Source organism: Pundamilia nyererei, unplaced genomic scaffold (genome assembly GCF_000239375.1).
Source record: "Pundamilia nyererei isolate P.nyererei 1_Seehausen unplaced genomic scaffold, PunNye1.0 scaffold00003, whole genome shotgun sequence".
Lineage (NCBI taxonomy): Eukaryota > Metazoa > Chordata > Actinopteri > Cichliformes > Cichlidae > Pundamilia > Pundamilia nyererei.
Window position 1 is genome coordinate 988820 of NW_005187404.1, and position 23439 is coordinate 1012258.

General features: G+C 42.6%; 1 protein-coding gene across 1 annotated transcript in view; it reads right to left on the reverse strand.

Annotated features, from left to right (window-relative positions):
- Window positions 1-17316: 17316 nt before the first annotated feature.
- Window positions 17317-23439, reverse strand: part of tiparp (TCDD-inducible poly(ADP-ribose) polymerase) — a 19991-nt gene continuing 13868 nt past the window's right edge. The window contains exons 5-7 of the mRNA XM_005720555.2: window positions 21620-21970; window positions 19177-19434; window positions 17317-18103 (exon numbers count right to left, since the gene is read on the reverse strand). Coding sequence (XP_005720612.1) covers window positions 17914-18103; window positions 19177-19434; window positions 21620-21970 — 799 coding nt within the window. The 3' untranslated portion in view covers window positions 17317-17913. The remainder of the gene's footprint in view (window positions 18104-19176; window positions 19435-21619; window positions 21971-23439) is intronic.

A 23439-nucleotide genomic window follows, 5' to 3' on the forward strand; every position in this document is an offset into this window, starting at 1 on the left:
ATTATGTCTTTGTCCTCTTCCTCTTCTAAATCTGCCTCCACCACCGCTACTCTCGCTCCTCTACCTCACCTTCTTCCTGCTCACCTCAGGCCTCACATCTCCATAAGTCCGGGCTCTAAAGGCCAGACAAAATTCATGCTTTAAAAATATTCCTGATGTAGCCATTCTCTCTTTGCAGAATGAATTTGCAGCATTTACTTTTCTGGAACATGCTCAAATCAGGTTTTTGCGTGCAGATAAACAGATCGGACCAGAACATGGCATTTGGCCACAAGGGCATTTGCAGCGCAAAACACACACTGGTACTGAATATACAATGATATGATACGCAATGATACATGGTGAGACACTTTTGAGAGGCAAAGCATGGAATGGACACAGTGGATCGTCGGGTCTGTTGCATGCTTTGCCTTGATACTGGTTTGGCCAGCAAGAACTCAAACTGCCCACAGACATCCTGAAATGAAAGTGGCCATGATACAGGTTTAAACCAGATTGTCCCTGTTGCTGCTTGCTGGTGTGAACCGCATGAACCCAGAATCTCTCTTTCCTCCATCTTTAGACATATCATATCGCCTCTGTCAGTGCGCCCCAGGGCAGCTGTGGCTACAATGTAGCTTGCCATCACCAGTGTGTGAATGTGTGTGTGAATGGGTGGATGACTGAATGTAGTGTAAAGCACTTTGGGGTCCTTAGGGACTAAGTAAAGCGCTATACAAATACATACGTAAACATGCATATTTCTTCCAAATATTGTGGCAGTTATTGATTTTTAGCATACCAGACAAGTGACTCTCTCATTTCTGGACAGCTGACACAAGCGTCTGAGATTAACTTCAGGGAAAGTTTCAGTAATAGTAGCTAATAGCAGCTAACAGTGGCAAAAACAGCAGCGCTTACTGTTTTTGAAATCGTCAACAGCTCACCTCAGTATCACTGACATCAGACAGAAGTGAGCTTGAATGACTCATCAGCTTGCTCTGTTCACAAAGTTTTACAGCCTTCAAGTAAATAGTTGTGGAATCTAAGGTGACTCAAGGGCTAAAAATGTAAAAATATAGCTACATATTTTATTTTTACATTTCTGTTTTCATTCCTAATTCGTTGCTAAGTGTTAATATTATTACAATTTTAAACAGCTTAATCTATGCAAACACAAACATTTAGGAATCATAAGTTGCAGCATCACTCCAGACTGGTTGGTTATGAGTTTCTGTTGCTTTCCTGGCAAATTTAATGCATTTGTGATACCTTAACACACAGCCAGGCCAACAGGTATCTGGATACAATCTGTTTTTGGTACTGTTTATGTCTGTAGTCCACTTTTAGGCCAAATAGTACAGACCAATCATACTTCATTGCTTTGGTGTTCTAAATATATCTAACAACAGGCTAACAGTTAAACATTTAAGAGGGATAACAGGATCTTTTTTCTTTTTATAGATTGTTAAAAAATTGTCAGCATTCATAAGTAAATATATGCACACAGAATAAGAAATCTTGTCCCAGCTATCCTAAATATTGGCTGTTGTCCGCAAATACTAAGACATTAGACTAAGACATTATTTCCATTCTGGAAACTAGTCAGCTAACTGTTTCCAGTCTTTAAACTTAGATAAGTATAAATGATTTGGTTTGAGCCTTACATCTACTGCACAGGTGTGGGGAGTGATATTAATATTAGGAATGGAAATGGGCTTATTTCCAAAAATGTTGAGCCCTTGCTTTCAGATGCATTTCCCTCAGCAGAGTTCCCATGAACGTAACATGAAAAGCTGTTTTCATTCAGTTTCGTTGTCACGCAGTCCAACAATATAACTAGATTAGATACTAACGAAGATATCAATCCTACCATTTACGCTACTTTGCACTGTGGTTCACAGTCCCTATCTCAGCGAGCAGCTGTGTTTGGCAGTAAACATTAGCTGGCTAGTAAGTTCAAACAGCTTAAAGATTGAGTCAGTGAAAACGACCCGAAACACCCAGCGTCCTCCACAACACAAATGTACCGAGTTTGGAACAGAAACAGAGCAGAACAGGTAAACCCGCCAGGCCCTGTGAATACGAGGATCTGTTCCTCGAGGTCTGCTGTTTCTCTTTCACCATCCCCGTTGTTTAGTGTGTGTGTAGGATATTTACCAGAGGACCAGACCCCATAGCTCTGAGCCACCAATACCCTGCAGCCCCCCTTCAGCACCTTGTCAAACTGTGTGTGTGTGTGTCTGCACACACATATGTGCAGTTTAATCAAGCAGGACATTGTGACTGCCAAAACAATTTCAGATGATTGGGGACCATGACGCCCCCAAGGCTTGTTGCCGGGGATACCGAAGGAAAGATAACAACAAACATTTACCAAACACATTACAGACAAATGACACATCTACACCGTAGCCTCTGTGAGTTACAGTAACACACTTTTTTTTGTTCAAAGTGCGACGACCCACTCCACCCTGCCCGCCTTTCATTCTGTTTGTATGGCAGTTCTTTTCCGCAGGCATCTGGGAGGAGGAGGCGTGGCTTGTTTCCAATCAGCAGCACTGGCAACACCTGTGCCCAGTGCGCCGCAGCTCTACAAAAGCCCTTAGAGCTTAGTTGCTGTGTGGTTCTCCTCCATGAACACCCTGTTGGTTTGTTTTCTTCCACTAAACTGCTACGTCATAGACTGCACTCACAGCGTTGATCATACTAACTACACACACTGTGGAAATTTTAAGGTCTTCCATTGATTATTTTAATCTGAAATAAACCGTGTTTTCATGGACACTTATGTCCATCTGCTACATTTACATTGAAGACAATTAGCTGAACATAAAGTGATGCCAAACAGCCTGTTTTGTGTAATGAAACACTCTTGAATGTATATTGTTACTATTTTTGTAGGGCAGTGAAGTTTTCCATTGAAGTTTGAATATGAACTACGTCAGTGTGACACAGATTTTCCTGTGTTTACAAACTCACGTTCACCTGTGCTGATCGTCCTGGTTGAACGATGCATCCTGCGTTATGCATATCATTTTTTTTTCTCTTTCAGTACTAAAAAAAGCCCATGTGCACAGTGCAAACTTGTCTTCCAACTTGCTTATCTCAAATCAGACAGAAATGTCATCTCCATTTATATCGCCAGCTTGGCACTGCTTCCACTCTAAACAGTTTCCATTTCCCTGCACCAATCGGAGAGCACTGCACCTGGATCTAATGTCATTTAAGGTCAGCACTGTTGTGAATGCGTGGCTCGTGGGAGAAGACTGTCTTTAGTACTTTCTATTAAAGCATTAATAGAATTAGTAAGAGGTGGTTAACATTTTAAAAGGGTCTAGTTTACCTCAGGCTACTGTAAGACCTAAACCTATTTTGTTGCCTAAGCCCAGCTGAGCTAAGAAATTGAAACTCCAAATAATTTAAAGAGAAAGGGCTGAATGCAAAATATCACCCTCTATCACAGTCTTTATTGCCAGGAGAAAATGCTGTAAGTAGAAAAATAAATTCAATGACAGATCTTAATGCAAATTCCATTCTTGTACTTTGTCTGAGCCTCAGACCCAACTATATTGATTATATTATCACGGCATACCAAAAAAATACTCATGTTTAGAGCCTCCCCCAGGTAAGTCAACAGGCCAGGTACACCCTGGACCGGTCGATTGTTAGAAATATGAATTATCGATTCTCATTGGGTTTTCATTGGTTCCGCTTTGAGAGTCATCACCATCACTAATCAAGATGTCAAAGACATTACATCCATGCAAATGAACTGCATGCTGTGAGGTCAAATGTTTGTGCATTTTGAAGCTGTTTCCCCTCTTTGTTGTGATCAGTGTTGAGATGACCTTAAACACATTGTCTCACAGTCGCACACACAAACACAAATCCTTAGCCTAACGAGGAGACACATAGGATCTCTTCTCTTCAGGATGACCACAAAGCCGACAGCACAAAGCAAACATAAAAGCTCTGAGAAACCTGCTTAAAAAAGTTATTTTTTTCATCTGCTATAAAAATGTCTGTTTATTTTTAGTCATGCATTTTTTTTTTATCAGTGAGTCCACCGTTTCTTGAATTTTGTGTGAATTAAAGAAATTAAAAATGTATATTTTATAATCAAAAGAAAGGTTTTCTATAATTTCACACATTTATCACATCATTTTATTGGTCCGGTCCAACAAACTTAAGATCAAAGTGTGCCGTATGTGTCCCACGATGTAAAATGACTAACATCCCTGCTTTAAGCAGTGATTATAAGTTTGCTATTCTGTTGGTCAGTAGGTAATTTAGCTGAAAACCCAGACACAATCCGTGGTTGGATCTGTGAAAGGTGAGCCAATTTAGTCACGAGCTGCAGATGGTTCAGAGTTTGCAGGCTGACAGCAGAGGCCTGGAATGCAGGCCTGCTGTGGCTAGTTAGCCATCCAGAGCTAAGCAGCGTGCAGCACAGCGAATAAAGTGCACTCTGCGCCTTTCTGCTACATGGTGTGTTCTGTTCTGGTCTCCAGGATAATCAGGGCAAATGGAGAGCAGCTGCTTTTTTGAGAAGGGGGTGGCAGTGCAGAGAAGGGGTGTACGAGAGCAAAAAGACAAAGCGCTGAGATTTTACATGGGAAAAGAATGTGGATGAAATGAATGGGAAGAGAACATGCCCGAGGCTACTTGGAAGGAAAAAAAAGAAAAAGAGGATCGGGCCTGGCACATTGGAGCAGAAGCGATATAGGAGGTAAAAGTACAAGTGTAACCTACAGTCAGACCTTTAATGGCTGTGGTTTCTTTTAAAGAGAATTTACATGACTTTTACACTTTCAGGGATTCTTGTGTCTGCGCACTGTGAGGAGAGCCGGGCCGAAAGGTCGACACGTCACAAATCGTGAGCTGCAAGCTGCAGTCGTTCAGAGCTCCCCGGATATCCCAGGGTATACGTGACTCACGCTGTGGCAGCAAGACGTGACTTACTAAACTGTGGAATCGCCCACCCTGAGTCACTGCAGGGGCTTTGGGATAATGTATTTTGTCCCTTTCAATGCATTTGCTTCCACTTCTCTCTCTCCCCTTTCAAAGCCAAGTCCCATATCCCAAGGGTCCTTTCTCTCCACTCTGCCACTCACAAGCTCTTTCATTCTCATCCTCTCTCCTCTAATTTTCCTCACTATCTGAGTTTACAGATCTCCCCCTGTGTGACTGATGTCCCGGACAGAGAGGGAAGGGACAGCGGAGAGGAGACTGCGAGAAGGCAAGGAAGGAGCGAGGAGGGATGAGTTTTGCAGACCTGCCACCAGGCTGCACACATTCCTCAAGGGCTGTGCATCCTGTTCTTTCATCCCCACCTTCATCGAGGCTCACACACCATGCTGCACGTACGCACGACTCGCAAAGCTCAAACACGCACCCACCACAAGTCCCTCCGCCCACACTAGTGCCCACTCTTCCTCCAGCACACTCCCTAGAACAGGAAATGGTGACTTACTTTCTTTCTTTCTTTCTTTCTTTCTTTCTTTCTTTCTTTCTTTCTTTCTTTCTTTCTTTCCTGCTTGCATCCTCTTCTCCATCACTGAGCCACTTGATAACAGAGTACAGCAGCAGCTGGGACAAGAAACTAAAGAACTTATGAATTCATACTAATCCATGTGTAATGGACATTTAAAGGAAACACTCCGACAAGGAATAATGAACGCTGGGTTTTGATCATCCTTCTTAACAGATGGGTCACATCAAAATGTCTCTGGTTCAATTTATCATCCACATGATGGATTTTCTGCGACGTCTAATTATTCTTGCGCACAGACGATAAGCTGAACTACCACAGGAGTTTTACAGCACCCAGATCAGAAACAGGAGGTCAATCGGACAAAGAAAGAAAGAAAGAAAAAAGAAATACTGAAAAAAAAGACGAGGTCAGGCACATGGGAGAAATACAGCTGCAGTCTTTTATACACGGTATGAATACGAGCAAAGAGCGAGGGGGAAAACACAGCAAGAGGGAAGACGTTAGGGTAGGGTGAGCAATCACAGAGGCAGCAATCACGCGAGTATCTGCAGTGAGAGGCAAAGGTGAGGACAAATTAAAACCAATCATAACTTTGCGCTCACATAGAAAACATATTTCTCTTGTTAAACAGCAGTGAGCTCACCAAACTTGAATTGTCACGGTTATCTTCCACGAGACGCTGTGACGTTTAGGTCTAAGCTTTAAAGTCTGATGAATAATGAGCTCTAATGTTGGTTACATGGTCTTGTCCAAGAGGTTTCTTCGTGTTAAAACAGAGATTTTCCTTCCCATTGTCACCAAGTGCTTGTTTAGAAGTCATCTAAATGTTGGGATTTCCTCTGTATTATTGTAGGTCTTTATTTTACAATGTAAAGCATCTTGAGGTGACTGCTGTTGTGATTTGGCACTATATAAATAAACTGGACAGATAGCTGTTAGGATATCAAGGAAACAGCAACATGTCAAAAAAGCAGTTATTGTTTTTAATGTCCTTGAAGTAAAATTGTCAACATGAACACAATCAGTCTTTCATATGAGGAACCGAGACAAAAATAGGCACTAATACCTTTAGCCTTAGTCGCAGACTTGAATGAATGAACGACAAATGCAAGTTCATCTATCATGTCTGGAGCAGCTAGCGTCCCAGCCCATCCTATTAACAAACACTGCAGCACTGAACATGAAAATGGGATGGGTATGCTGATTCATAACCTGTCCTTGTTTGGCAACCACTAAGTTAAGTCAGTGTGTACTTCGATTATTAAAGGAGTGCACACGTCTGAGTGAATGACAGATGCAAAACTCAGTCGACTGGCGTGTGTGTGTGTGTGTGTAAGCGTGTACACACAAGCCGTAATCCTTCAGGCCTTAGGAAGGTGCAGACACATTCAGTCTTTTCCTGTAGCTTCCCATTAATTCCACCTGTATACACTGGGAGTGAGCCGAAGCCGGCTCTTGCTCTTGCCGCCTCCCTCCCTCCCTCCCTAACTGAAATTCCCTGGTCTGCACTCTCCTGATCCACATTGTTCCTCGCTGCACACTGTGTTCTCAGCCACAGCTCTACCCTAGTTTGAATGGATAGGATGAGCATATTTATTCAAATCAACATCTGAATAGCCATTTTTGCTGGAACACATACGACAGCTGCCACATGGCTGCTGAACTTTTGATAATGTTGCCATGGGAATGGGCACTGGCACAGTGCGTGAGGCTCACAGAGCTGAGGTTTTGCCAGCTGTGAACATTTGGATTGTGTGTATCTGCAGTGCCCCCTCACACACACACACACACACACACACACACACACACACACACACACACACACACACACACACACACACACACACGTTTAAATAGCTATGTTTATGAGGACTAGGGGTTTTGCAGAGCCGCTTACTTTAAACTTAACCATCACGTGTAAATACCTAACCCCAACCCTGATCTTAACCATCACCTTGACCTTTGAGGCCCTGATCTTAAGCACACACATGCTAAAATGTCTTCATATCAGTGTCAAAAACTACTTTTGTTCCCCACAACAAACACACACACACAAACACCAACACTCAGCTGCCAAGTAATCTTTTCATTTTGATGAAAACAAGGACTGGGCAGGTCTCTTTTGGATACTTTCCCTCACATTTGGATGGTTATGTCTTCAGAAATGTAATTGGTAAAATGTAGACTCCTTTTTCTCAGGTAATGGGAACTTTAAAGGCCTTTTCAGATGCCTAATGTGCCACACAGAAGACACAAGAAGGGGTGAAACACCTACAACTATTTTAACCTGAAGTGAGTTTGGCACAAATGCAGGGAAAATCAGGAATAAGGTTTTGGTTGTCACACACCTTTTAGGATATGTCTAGATTGATTCTCTTTAAGATTATTTAGTGGATATAGTCCAGTGAGGACAAAATACTTTGACGATATCATTATATCTAATCATACCTAATATGGTCACTTCCTAAAAAAAGAACTGGAGAGATTTGAAGTGTTAATACTGCCAAGGCTCCTTCTTAAGTCTGTCTGAGTCTCAGACTTGTCCTGCAGGTTGGTGAATCACTGTTAAGCAGACTATACAGTAATCAGGTGCTCCATTAATCATGATATGAACACTTGCTGATAAAAATCATGTAATCATGCACTGGAAGTGAGCTCAGCATGAGAAATATAACACCTTCTCTCTGAAAGAAGAGAGGTAATAATATTAATGTTTTTGTTTTTTTGTGGATGACTAATAAATGAGTGGGTATGTTTGTTCCTGTGCAACCTTTTTAAACACAATCCTTCAATGTAAAGTGATGATGCTTTCATATCTACCTTCACCTTTGCCTTTAATACAGCAGTTTGTCATCCACGCAGACAGTTTGTGATTAATATGACTGTACATTAGGTGTTTTCATTTTTCTGAGTGAATTGGTCCAATAAGGTACCTCTCTGGCAGTTATAAAGATCTATACAAAGTACACAAAACAGACAGTAAAATCACAAAAAGTGCCCAGTAATGACACGACAGAGGCCCACTCCGGGTTCACATCGGACACATGAACTGGTGAATAATACAGCTTGGACAAACAAGCTCTTTTACTTGCTCTCATGTCTGAGCCACGACTGTTTGTGAGGGGAGAATCGCGATGTTGTTAAGCCTCAATAACTAAGGAAGGATCCACAGCACTGTGACATGAATAACCTTTTGAACTCGGCACAGACGAGCTTGGTTTGCGTGCATGCTGGCATACATACGCACACCTGCATGCACGCACGCACGCTCCATATGGCACGATTAACCTTTTGAACCTTCAACAGAAAGAGGCAGACAGGCCCACGTGGTCATAAATGAACATCCTTAGGCATGCAACCTTGTGTGAGAACTGGGTCTCGGATACGTTCTCCTAATAAGAGAGCAGAAGCTACCTAATTCTCCTATAGACTTATATAAATATAAAGACGCATGCGCTGCTGCAGAGACAAAAGACTGACGTGTTCTTGGGAGTGGCACTGACCTTTTTTTCTGTGCTTTCAATCACCTCTTCAAAGCTTGTGGCGTCCCTGACAGGATGTCTTTGAAGGAATTAACCTTTTCATCATATACATTGTTGCAAAATTTGCACCACTTTTAGAAACAGTGTAACAAAATTAAACGAATGCGGACTACACCCGAGGCCCGTTGCATTTAACATTTCAATAATTGTTTCATTGTAAGTTTTTCATAGAAGCACAATTTATGAAGGCAAAAAAGTCGCTAAAACACATCGTAACAACACACTTGGTTGCACACAGTTACAGCCTGTAAATGCACTGTTGCTCTCCTGTTGAGTTTGAGTCTCCTGAGTTTTCCTTGATTTATAGGGTTTAAACTGGTATTTCAACGGATCCACTGCACGTCTGACCCATTACACAACTGGCGTTATTTCAGTGAAATAGGGCACAATGTCCCGGACAGTAGCGAGGAGCTCTGTTCCATTCAGAGCTAGCATGGCAGTGGTAATAGCTCATCTAAAGTCCCTCCTTGGTAAAGGAAGAAAATCATGCACAATTAATGAAAAACATGTACGTTTTACAGTTAGTAGTTGTTCATGTCAGGCGCGCTTTGGCTGAGCAAAAGAAAGGCATAATACTGTAAATGTGGTATAACTCCAAACAGTTTCCCCTGAATTAAAAGCATTAATAGCACTAAAACTAATAGTATCAACAAATAAAAGTTTTGTCATGTTTCTTAAATTTTAACGCTAAAGCAAAGCGGCGAGAGAGAGAGGGAGAGTAGAGGCCTCTGTGAATGAGCAAAGCAGGCATAATGTAGTGAGGATAGATGCTTTACCCACTCTACCTGTTTAACCTTGGAACATTTTTAGCAAAACACTCTAAAGAGAGCACATTTAGTTGCATAAAATAGTATATTTGTAGTGGTATCAGTCACATCTAAAGAACAGCGAGTGAGGAAATTAACATTAGCAACTTGATTGATCTGTGTAAACTATGAACCAGGCTGTAGTCAGTCTTTGTCCTCCGTGTCCAAGCTCTCTGAGAAGTGCACTTCAGAGCTTCGGCGCAAAATTAGATCACTTTAATGTGAGTCTTCCCGCCTGCTCGGGTTCCTAAAAAGGGCTTGTTCCTGGAGCCCACATGTCGCCTCCTGCCCCTCCTCCTCGCTGGACTGAACCCCAATTAGATAAACGGGAGCTGACAGCAGGACTGGTGGAGCCAGTGAGATACGGCGGAGGATGATAAAAGAAGGAAAAGGGAAAAGGCAGATAGAGTCGGACAGAAAAGGAGCAAGTCTTGATGTTGTATCTGCTCTGATTAACAGCGAAGAAGCTGAAGAGGCAGTAACTTTATTTAGGTCAGGTGGCTTTTTTTTGCATTTGTTTGGCCCTTTTGTGCATCATCGTCAATTCGCACAGGAAAGACGGCTGACATTATAGCATATACCTAAAAGGCCACTTCTCGGCATAATCAAAAGTGTTTACTGCTACTTCTTGTTTTGTTTTTGAGTCTTTGGGAAAGTTTTATCTTCACTCTTATGAGAGAAGATGGTTTGTATAGCAGCTCCACTTATTAAATGTTGTACACTAAAAGGAAGTAACATAACAGAGAAAAAATGAGCAAAGAAAACAAGTGGTGGAGATAATTATAAAAACGCTTAAAACAGAGAAAAAGAGGCACTAAAAAGACAGAAATGATTACTGAGTCAATGAACTCCCCCTCTGATTTAACCACGACAGCATACATCTGCACATGCACATCCAAATTCTTTCTGCGGTCATGTAAAATGCTGCCTAAAGCTCAGCCTCAGGCTGGGCCTTAAAGGTCACGATCTCTACGCTGCTCTCGAAGGTCGCACAAAGTTCATGACACAGGCCCGACCATATTTGGCTGCTCGCTCTCTTAAAAGCTTAGAAGTGAAATTTGAAATGATAGAGAGGGAGGGAGGAGGAAGAAAAAAAAATCTGAAAAGCTGGAATGTTCATTGGTTGCAGCTGGGCATCGCTGGAGCAATATAAACCTGGGTTTAAAGCAGGAAGTGAGAGCGTGCACGTCTGTGCGTCTGCAGATCTGTGTGCATACATATGTGCACGCATGTCAGCATGTTTGTGCAGCATGCGTGTGAAAGAAGAGTTATGAGATATCGTGCTAATACGGCGCGAAAAGTAGACTTTTGCAAATACATACAGTCTGTGTGAAAGAAACATGGCTGCGTGTCTGCACGCATGGCAGCATGTGTGCGGATGACTGAGATATTAGAGCAATATAACAAAGCTTAAGCCAGAAGTATGAGGTTACAGGTCCATGGTTTTTGCTGTGGATACCAGAAAGCTAGACAAGAGACAAAGGGACTCTTATAGGCATAGTAACACTTTACCCACCCGAGTGTTGTTTTGACCTCACCAGTGACTCGATCACTGATCATTTTAGACCACTTTTGTCATTCAGTGTTTTTTCTTTAATTTTACTACTTTCTACATTGTAGATACACACAGAAGATATCAAATATATGAAGCGACATATATGGAATTATGTAGCAAAGAAAAAAAAGATAGATAACTCTAAATATATCATATTTTATAGTCCTGAAAGTAGCCACCCTTTGCTTTGTTGACAGTGCTGCCTTCTCTCAATGAGCTTCATGATGTAGTCACTTGAAATGGTTTTCACTTCACAGATTGGAACCATCAGTTGCGTTGTGCAGAAGTCAGGTTGGTACAAAGCTGACAGCCCTATTTATCAACTGTCAGAATTCATATTATGGCAAGAACCAATCAGATAAGTAAAAAGATACGACAGTCCATCATTACTTTAAGAACTGAAGGTTAGTCAGTCCAGAAAATTGCTAAAACTTTGAAGGTTTTCAGAAAAACATGTTAAAAACCATCAAGCGCTACGACAAAACTGGAAGCATGCTCAATCATCCAGGTAAGTAAATCCCCAAAAGCTGATTCTGTTCATCTGAACGTAGTGTTTTCAGTGGGAGAAACTGGAAGACCAAGAGTCACCTCTGCTGCTGAGGATAAATTCATCTGAGTCACCAGCCTCAGAAATCACAAGTTAACACCACCTCAGATTAGAGCCCAGGAAAAATACCACACAGAGCCCGAGTAGCAGACACATCTCTACATCAACTGTTCAGAGGAGAGTGTGTGAATCACACCTTTATGGTCAAATAGCTGCTAAGAAACCACTATTAAGGAAAAACAACAAACAGAAGATATTTATTTGGGCCAAGAAACACAAGGAATAGACCAGTGGGAATCTGTGCTCTGGTTAGATTAGTCCAAATTTGAGATCTTTGGTTCCACCCACCGTGTCTTTGTGTGACGCAGAAAAGGTGAACGGATGGTCTCTACATGCATGGTTTCCACCTTGAAGCATGGACCTGTGATGGTGTAGGGGTGCTTTGCTGGTGACCTGTTGGGAATTTATTCAAAATTGAAGGCATATTGAAGGCATACTATGGTTACCACAGCATCCTGCGGTCACATCCAGTTTGTGTTTAGTTGGACCAGCTCGTGCTCATATCATCATCTGGCTGTTTGGGTTTTCTTTATTTGCTCTGTCTTACTGTACGGTCTTTACTTTACAGTATAAAGCTACCAGAGACAACTGTTCTTGTACTATGACACTATATAAATAAAACTGAATAGAATAAAAAATGGCTGTGACAGTTATTGAGTGCTGCGAGAAAGCAAAATACAGAGTTTCAGCTCTAAAATTCTTGAGTCAAATGCAGATGTTATGTGTGAAACTGCATCTCACACGAAGAAATAACTGCCTGCTTTGTTACACAGCCCGCAGCAGATCAAACGTGCCATTGTTCTGCTGCTTGTCTTGGTTACATTGTCGTCTATAAGATGATAAAATAACACAACGAGTAAAATGCAAGCCCCGACTGTAAAACCAGCAAAGGCAATTTTACATGCACACTGCTACATGTTACAAATCAGTTTGGGAGTGTTTACTGTCTCATTTCTTTACAAAGAAAAGCCCTTTTTGCCCACTGAATAATTTAGACTGGAAAATTTAATGAGCTGGAATCAAACTGATGCATGTGTGTGTGTGTCTTTGTGTATGTCTGCTTGTGTGTGTGTGTGTAGGTGCACATTTGAAGCTAATGTACAATGAGACCCAAATGAATTATAAATCCATCCAAATTGATTTGGATCTGTTTTAGAAGCCCAGTCTCCATTCAGAGTCTTACTTTAAATGAGCAAGCAACATTAAGACATAAACACACACACAGCATGAAGCAACACACTCCTTTGAATAATTCAAAGTTCTGTCGTTGTTCTTATGATGGCTATACTTTATCTTTCTCTCACACAGACCGAGTCCTGTTTGTGTTTCCGCAGCCTCATCTCTCCTCTGTCCCTCTTCCATTTTTTTTTATTCTGCTCTCACACATCCCTTGTCTCTCTCATCTCGTCTCTCCTCTCATCCCCTATCTTCATCTACTCCTGCACTCCCCCTCCTTTCGTCTGTCCTCTCCTAACCCCAGCAGCCAGCAGGTCTACAGAGTAGTGCTCTCTGTGTGCCAGCAGCAATTCCTGGAGGGCAGTCAGGCAAACAAACCCAGGCAGTGCCCACTGCATGACTCACAGAGATACAGAGACAGAGCGAGAGGCAAGGGGTAGAATCATTAAGATGAGAGAGCAAAAAGATATGAAGCTGTTAAGAGGCGATGAGAGGGAACAGAAGGAGATTGGGGGTAAAAAAAAAAGTGTTGAGAGTGCAAAAGGCGGTAAGGGAGATTAAGAGTGGGAGAGGAAAGACACGTAGAGAGAGTGGGAGATGGGGGCAAATGGAGGGCAACCTGCGCGATCTCGCATGCACATGAGAAGAGCGGGCACGCAGCTCAGCGAGGAGGCTCGAAGAGAGCGCGTAAAAGAAGTCCTTCTCCTCCTCCCCCCACCTCTCTCTCTCCACGTCCCCTCCTTTCACTCAGTCTCTCCAATTGATCTCTCTTCTGCCAAAAAGTGAAGCCCAGCACGACAGTCTTACATGAGCTGCCTGAACCCAAGCGCAGGGCCGAGACAGAAGGATGCACTTAGAGAGAGACAAAGCAGATGAAAGTTAAAGGTGGCTGCTGATAGATGAGGATAGCCACATCAGGATAGCTGGGACGCTTGCAGATAGCCTGTCAATTACTCAATTACTACAAATGTTACTGACAGATAGATGGGAGCCTATCCCAGCTGTCACACGACGAGAGGCAGGGTGCATCCTGGACAGGTTGCCAATCTGGCACCAATTAACCTAACTCCACACAGAAAGGGCCTGGGAGGATGCTGGATTCAAACCCAGGACTTCTGATACAACAGTGCTGACCTCTGCACCACCGTCCTGCCCCATATTACCCAGAGACCGTATCTAGATCCTGACTGGCAAAATACCAGCACTGATTGTGTTTGCTATATGTTGAAACACACACTTTCAAACACTCTTCAGGTTTAATGTGCTGAACAGAAAGACACTGGATATATATACAGTATAAATGTCCAACAATGGCCTAAATGGTAGCACTGGAAACAAATACAACTCACAAACAAGTCCGAAACACCAACAGATGAGATAAATAGATATGGAGAGATATTCTGTGAGCGATTTCTAGGATTTTGGGATTGATCCTCGCCTCTGCCAACCTCCTTCTGGACTGCATTAGACATGGTGCTTAGATAATACACTTGTGGGGATGAGGGGAAGGAGATCCAGAGAAGGTGGAGACAGAGAGACCTGAGCATAGGAGATTTTTGTTTTCTGAGTTAATTACCACTGCACCAACAGAATCCACCATTGAGGACACTGAAAACTCTGACTTACTTTATTATAAACCGCCTCTGCAGTTTATAATAAATGATTTACAACTACACAATTAAATGTTCATCTATAATTTAATGATAGTGGCCAATTAAATTTTTCACCTGGAGTTCATACACTCTGTCGGTTAAACTTTAATGCAGACTTCTGACCAGTTGCATAATAGAAAACACTTGGCAGTCTGCTTCAGCTACAATCTCAAGTAGACGTGCCCTTAAGGAGGACTAATTATGTTCATTTCCAGCTCCATATTTTTATTTGCTAGATTAGCTGTGGTTCCAAGTTCAAAACAAACCTTATTGATCTTATAGGGCACCTTTGTGCAGAGCCTTTGCTACTTGTCTGACTGAAGCAAGCTGTTCCAGCTCCTCCTCTTTTGTGATCGGCTGCCCCTCATTGGCAGGCTTGAAAAGCAAATAGATGTGGATGCTGTGGACCAGATGAAGATAACTACATTCATATTTTATCGAGCCGACAGTAGAAAAATAATGGTCTGAAACTAAACAGTTAGCTTGTGGCTCACAGGGATTACTTCAAATTGTTGCCATGTTTAAAAGCGCATCCACCAGCGTACAACTGTATAAATATAACAGAATAAAAGCTGCACAGGCCATGTTGTATCTTTAGAAGATAAAACAAATGCTTTTGTCTCAATACATCAAGCCAGTGTTTCTCCGTGGCAGTTAGAAGGATTATTGTTGACTTCACTGAGCTGAAAAGAAGCTGAAGCATCGTGGATATAAAGCAATGCATTCTGACTTAAGATACAGCGCACTATTAATGAGCCACACTTTGTTTACTGGATTTTAGTGTATTTATAGTAAATCCAGCAACTGCACTTGACTGTCTTTGTATCTTATTTTCTTTTCTTTAGACTTTAGAATAGATGCGAGTTTGCTGAAAGTGTCAGCAGTCGTCTTCTGAGCTGAACTGATCGAGCGATGTTCCCATTGCTCCCAGAAGAGCAGTTTAGACATTTTTAGAAGAATGTTGAGTTAGGTGTAACTTCGCAAAGAACCAGTTTTAAATGATATCTTGAGACACTTTGTTACTAGCAGCTGTCACACAAACATCATTTCTCCCCCATTTCTTTAGTTGAATCTATGAAAAACGCCAAAGTTTGACAGGAATTATATTGACAGGAATAAAGTAAAGTATTCTTGCACCAAAAAGCTATTAGCTGAAAACTTGGCACCAGCTACAGGAAATGAGCAGAATCTGAATGTCACATCAAACAAAGACCCGACACAGGTCCTGTGCGATGCATCTGGCCCTTCAGATGATCCATCTACTGTTCATTGAAGCCTCATCAGAAATGATCTCAGTGGAAGGACAGCTGTCAAGAAGCCCTTCTTAAGGAAGGGAAACTGAATTAAAAAGCTGAGGTTTCTCAATTTACACAAGAACTGGACTGAAAATCAGTAGCAAAAGATGTGATGCAATGATGCCTTTAAATGTGAAACTTTGGGATTTTATCCTCAGTATGTAGGGCGGAGGTCAGGGCAGCGATAGAGCCATCTGTAAAACACGGTGGAGGCTCTGTCATGGTTTGGGGCTACATTTCTGTCAGGGGTGTTGGAGCGCTTGTTAAAACTGATGTTTTGAATTATACAGATTTTGTTATATACAGAAATATCCAATAAAAACACCATTAGCACAAGTTACTAATGAATGATGCGATTTGAATAAAGCACAGGTTGACCAGTCAGTCATTTTCTCTTTTAGATTCTTTTATTTAACCAATGTTACATTAAACTAACATAAATAAACATTTTTATGAACAAAAGGCACACAGTTCAAATATAAACAAAGAACGCCTGTACACCTTGTCTCAAAAACAAAAAGAAATTCTACCGTCTCTGAGCGACAGAGCAATCCGAGAGAGATGAGTTTCAAGGGGGTTTGTTGACAGAACGCTACAGCGCTGCCGCCGTTGCAGCAGCATTATGTCTCAGCATGACGTACACGCCTCAGCCCCTCAAAGGAGCCTAAGCGGTGGGCACAACAGCTAAAACGGCATCCGGGAGCAGCACTAGCTTCACGTGAATCCTCTGCCATGAGGTTAACAGTATGTGGAAAGTCCCTCTGAAACTCACATCCACCTCTGGTAAGAAGAGGCCACAAAATAAATGTCTGTTAAACTTAAAAGATTCATACACGCAGCACATATACTTGAAAATGGGCCGGAGGCTGGGTAAACACTTTAACAGGAGGGTCAGGGTTTCCAACAGCTTCTCTGTGGAAGCCTCTGATTGGTCTGTTGCAGCTTCCTCAAAATAATAATGTGGCCAGGTGGTCATTCACAGTACTGAGAGGACGCCAACTGTCTACTACAGCGTTTGTCCAGTGGGAACCACGATCATGTACAAGTCAAAATTACCCAATTAAATTTATTTATTTATATAAGCGCAGGTTCAGAACAACAGTCATCCCAAAGGCGCTTTATAATGTAAGGTAAGGACCCCACAGTATTACAGAGAGAAACCCAACAGGCTCTCGTCAGCAAGCACTTGGCAACAGCGGGGTGGAAGAACTCCCTTTTAACAGGAAGGGACCTCCATCAGAAGCAGGCTCAAGGAGGGGCAGCCAGGCTAGGCTAAGTGTGGGGGTGCGGGGCTAGATTGGGTTTTACCTGCATCTGCTCCAAATAAGTACATTTCCTCTTTTTCCAAAGTGACGATAATCACTTGTCCACAGCAGACAAAGTGTGCTATACGAGTCCACTCAAGTCTGTTGCAGCTGTTTTCAGTTGTCATCCACCTCTGAACAGTAGATTAAAACAGGTGTGTCCTTTGCTAGTCCAGTTTCGTCCAGATGAATCCGGTCTGTTATTCCTTGATGCAGTCCAGGCTAGGTGGATCCAGCTGACTACAGACCGGGAACACCGAGTATTTGCAAACATTTTTTAGTCTGTTTCGACTGGTTTCACCTTCAGTTGGATTAAATTTAGTGTAACAAACCGATTACAATAGAGTCTGTTAAACCAAAGTGGACATATACTTTCTTTTTAATTGGTCTTAATTGTTACTTTAAAGTGGCTGTAGATGAGTAGATCCATTCATCTACAACCTGAACAGACTCTGCACATTAAGTGTTTGCAAATACAGACACCGCGTTGCAATCTTGGCTCAGACAGCGACTGTACTGGGCACCTCCTCATAGTGAATGATGAAGTAAGGGTAGCTCTGGTCATCATTGAAGATGACAAAGATCTGGGGGTCCATCCAGTTGTCCACGCAGGAGTCATAGAGGTCGCTAGAGGCGTCACGAGGGTTGATAGGTGGAGGCCGTCGCATAGAGGGATTTCCTACAGTATACCTGTGTGAAAACAAAGAGGAAAACAGAAAAGCTCAGTTAAGGAGCTGGGACTCTGGAGATACAAGATAATAATTTACCACACAGAAATCTAAATTTCAAGATTACAAGACTGCCGTATCTTTCGCCACACTTCATATAATATAGCATGTAGCGACTGTATGAAATGAAACTGTGCACTGTAGGCGGGTTGTTTTTCCTCGCTTAAATATTCATGTCAATCCCCAAAGACCCGTCATCCATCAGTCTCTGTGCTGCTTATTCGGGGATCATAAATAAGACAAAGGCAGCAGGTAGAGACGTGGAGTCTGTGTTGCTGTTCGGGTCTGACGCTTATGCCGTGGAACAGATTGGACCCAGGTTTACAGACAGAGTGTTGTTCCTAAACCGCCACACAATCCCCTGGGTGCACCACACACTCTCTGCTGCAGCAAAACAAAGCCGGCAACGTACGATGGGCACAGCCAAATCAGCTGTTTTACATGTGTGGCTCTACATTTGACTTGCATTTTAAAAGGAATTTGTGTAGCATGACGATAGTATGACATGAAAGATGGTTTATGGAAAAGAACCTCCGGTTTCTCACGATCCAGATTGATGCCGATGTGTTCTGTAAATCCAAATGTAGAAGTACTCGAGCGTTTGCGAGAGACGGGGGTCAAAAAGGAAAAGTTGTTTATGCAGAGCCGTGCACTGGAGGGAACATACTTGTCAAACACTGCAAACGGTTCATTAGGGACGCTAAACCGCGCAAGCCAGCGATAAACCCAGGACACATAAGGCCTTGATTTAGCATTTACCAAACTATGTTCTTTCCGACCTCCTCTAAACCAAAGCAGATTTACATCTAGCTAAGATGTAAACGGGGAACAATTAAACAAAGCAAAGCACTGTGAGTGGTATAAGTGGGGGCCATTGCTTTAGAGGCACACAAATCACACGATTAAGCCAATATATTCCCAGCAATTTAACCTAAATGACATGTTATTTTTCCCCCTCCAGATAAATAAAACTCCACCCATAACTGGAGATGTTTTCTTATCAGTGTCCACACAAGCATGCACGCACACACCTACCTTCCAGTGAGGACTTTGGCCAGGAACATGCAGTGGACTCCTTTCGGCGAGCGTTTGGAGAAGTTGTGCGAGTAGACAGCTTTACGGGCAAAGTAGGATCCCTGTCCGAACATGGTGGCGTGTTTGCCACAGACTCGGGGGTCAAAGTTGTGCTTGCAGATGCCCTCCACCACGTCGGCCGAGGTGCCGTGGAAGAGGTGACGCTCGCTCAGCTGCCGGTCCCTCTCCGACATGCGCCGCGACATGTACTCCTTCTTCCTGTTGGAGCAGAGGAGGCGAAAGGGGATTTGTCAGCGATTCATTCATTTCAGAAAATAACACACAGACTGTATTGATGAGAAAATACGACTTAACACTAGGGGTGGGTACCGGTTCTGACATAAACGGTAGTAACCAGACCGAAAAGCAGCGCACATTTCGGTGCTTTTTTTTCCTGAGCTGTGATACACTTTTAGCCAATCGTTTTACGTTTCCGAGGATAGTAGGCGGGGCCAGGTACGTACGTTCTGTTAGCGCAGAGCTACAGATTAAAAATGTCCAAGGCAAAGCGGTTAAAAGTCTGGCTGTACTTCACAGCAAAATATGCAAACTCAGCAGCAACAAGTGCTTTAAGCTGATACTGTGATACTGTCAAAGGAAGTAACACCTCGAATCTCATGAAACACCTGGCGATGCATAGCGTTTTTTTAAAAGCCGAGAAATGCGCCGTATTTGATGGCAGCAGCAGCAGCCGTTCTTCTCTGCGTGAGTAGCTTAATGTTGTCCTTGTGTGATTTACGTTGAGTAGGCTAACGACGTTATTACATTAATGCATGTAAGGTGAACTAGCAAACACTGTCGTAGTTACATGCGGCTGTTTGATGGCAGATACTCCCTTCACCCTGGCCAAAAAGGCTAAAATGACCAAAGAAGAAGTGGAAAACAGTTAAACATGAGAGGTTTTTGGACAAAGTTTGTGTTTTTTCCATTGTTTAAGCACTGCTTCCAGCCAAGAGTGATGCCATATATGCCCCATAGCTGCAGAAAAGGCTAACATTGTTATCTTTTTACAAAAAACCAGCTGAACATGAGAGGTTTTTGGACCAATGTTGTGTTCTCCATTCTTTAAGCACCGGTTTGAGCACCGTTTAAGCACCGGCACCGTTTCAAAAGTACCGATTTGGCACCAGTATCGGATAAAACCTAAACGATACCCATCCCTACTTAACACTAACTGTGACCACAACCTTGCTTGCACTGAAACTGTGGAAAAACGCAGCCCTGAATCTGGTTCTTGCGCAACGATCGGTACAGCGACGCTGTAACGCGCTGCTCATTTTGAAAGTGTTTCAGGCCAGAAAGGCTGTGACCCTGGCATGACCTCCCATGATCTCTCAGCTTGTTAGTGACGCGCACGCACACGCACGCGCGCGCACACACACACACACACACACACACACACACACACACACACACACACACACACACACTTAATTTCCAAATTTAGAAAAGAGGTGATAAACGCTCTCTTTTCACATGAACATTTCACAAGTCATTTGCGTGCAAATACACACACACGCACAAACAGACAAGCAAACAAGCAGTTATGGGTTTCCTGTCATAACCAGAGTGTGGGAAGAGGAACTCTACCGACATTCAGAGGGGGGGGCAACACTTTCAAATTCAGTGACACGCACGCACAGAAACACACACCTTCAGTCATTTTGAAACCGTGTGGTACCCGTGTGGGAGAGTATAACTGTCACAGCTGATAGGCCTTGCCCTGCACTAATCACAGCGGTTAGCCCTGTGTGTTGAAGACAGGAACATCATCATCACCAAACATCTCTCCATCTGCTGTTTTCACACACCACTGCTGACTCGTTCTCACGAAGTCCCACACAGCTGCTCCCATTTGGCCTATTTTCTTTCTCTCTTTCTTACCTCCCCACTCTTTACATTTTTTTACATTAAACCTTTTTTTGATTATCGTTTCAGTCTTAAACGTTTTAGACTTCAATAACAGATATCTGAATAAAAAGGATTAACACCCAGTCTGCACCGCAACAGCAAAGTCTGTGAAACTACCACCGTACTCTGGTGCAACTTCAGCAACACTATGGGTTCATTATATAAAACACAGATCGTTGCTGTTAACATCAATACTTATTTTATGTCCTCAAGTGAGGTCAAATCTCTCGACTGTCAAAACAAGTTTTGAAACTCGTGCCTTTCTCATGACATCGTAGATGTTGATTATTTCAGCAGAGCTGTGCTCGACAACACAACCACACATGCATCAAATTCGAATGCCACAGCTTTCCCACAAAGCATGAAAAAAAAGAAGCTACATGCAAAAGAAATTAATACATGCAACCCTGCCAGCACACTTACTGACAGAAAAGTTTCCTGGTGTCATGGTTAAAGTTTGTAGGAATTATACATGATCTGCTTCTCCTCTCACCTCTTATACTTCTCCCATAGGAAGGGGTTCTGCACACGTAGGATCTTGATGATCCTGAACTTGGTCTCCGAAACCGTCTTGTGGAACAGGCTGTACACCGTCCTGTAGCTGCGGTCTTCACGGGAAACCGGCACCTGAAGGAAGTCCTGGCTCATGGTCATCGGCAACCACGTTTCAGGAAAAAGGCTGGGTGGGTTGGTGGTAGTTGGCGAGAGGGGATATGACGCAGGAAGGTCCATGGACAAAGAGGAGGAGGATGATGATAATGAGGAGGAGGAAGAGGATGATGAGCAGGATGAGGAAGAGGACGACGAACAGCTGAGAGGAGATAGAGAGAGGCCGCTCAAAGTCCTAAAACGAAAGAAAGAAAATGAAGCGTTAGATTTCTGACAGTAGTGTAAGAAATATCATTAATGGTTACTTATTTCCTATGTTAATAGCATATTTAGGGCATATACTGCACATTATATAGACAAATATATTTATATTCAGGACAAACCAAGCTACTGACAATAGGCTGTTTGATTATCAAACTGAATGGGATAAAAGACATTTTATGAATTTGCAAGTTGCTTGATCAGACAAAACAAACATTTATACACATCAGTTTTGGTTCTGGGAAGTTGTGATGAGGTTTATATGAAAAATATTCAGTGCAGCTCGAATTTCTATACTCAGATCTGCAGGCAAAGGGACGTTTTCGGTTTGTAGCCTGAGTACTACCGACCAATCACATATAAGAAAGCAGCTGTAGCTGTGTGCTAATTCTGTCACCTTGAATAAAGTATGATTCATTTCATTTTACATGCAATATAAAGTCATTAAAAATGTTACTAGGAAGTATTATGTAAGTTACGTCTAATTAGAGGGCAGTGAGATGATCTTACTTGCATGCAATCTTATAAATAACTAGACTACGCAATTTCTGGAGAAACTGTGGTGGGATTGTTGCTATGAGTGGACTCAATCTGTAGCTTGACTTCAGTGCAGCTAAAAAGCCAGAGATAAAGGGGTTGGCTAACAGAGTTGAAGAGAGATGGCTCATAAACACAAGTGTACTGTACCTGAGATAGCAGCTACCTGGTACATAATGGGATTACTCTGAGTGATCATAATAATTTCTGCCATACTGGTTTTGTATTCAAAGTGTAGTCACCCTCACTGTTCAGGGACATTTACCTTGCTGTAGTAAAGCTGTCCCTCCGCAGTACGCAATCATTTTGTGCGTGGGAAAATATTTACAGTTAAAAAAAATAAAATATAAAAATGATTTCTGAAAAGTGTGTTGATGAGGATTACATAATATAGACAAAAAAGTGTCACCCTGAAAAACATCCCACACTGTACTTGAACCCTCGACCTTCAACATACAAGGGACAGAGTGAGAGGTAACTTAGCCCCTAAGCCACTGAGGAATGTGTGACACAGGAGGGGCTCTCACCAACTTCAATTGTTTTGAAGTATGATCTGTTTACAAAAAAAAAAGACAACAAAAAAATATCAATAAACTGCTCATAGTTGAGAATCCGCATTATGAAAAGGCCTCCACACGATGCTCAGAAAGACCGGACAACTGTGACTGGATCAGAAGCGCCGATTACTCTGATCAAGTGTGCTTCACAGAGGGATGATAGCTGCTGCCCTTTATTGAAACCTCATCTCTTTTCATCTGCCTTTATCCATGCCTGCTGAAGGTCAGTGAGAGCAGCTTTGGAGGAATTTACAGCAACCAAACCATCACCTAATGGCACCCCAGCACACTCCCCATCTCTCCACCTTCCTATAGCTGTGCTCCCATATGCCTACAATCAATACCCCCC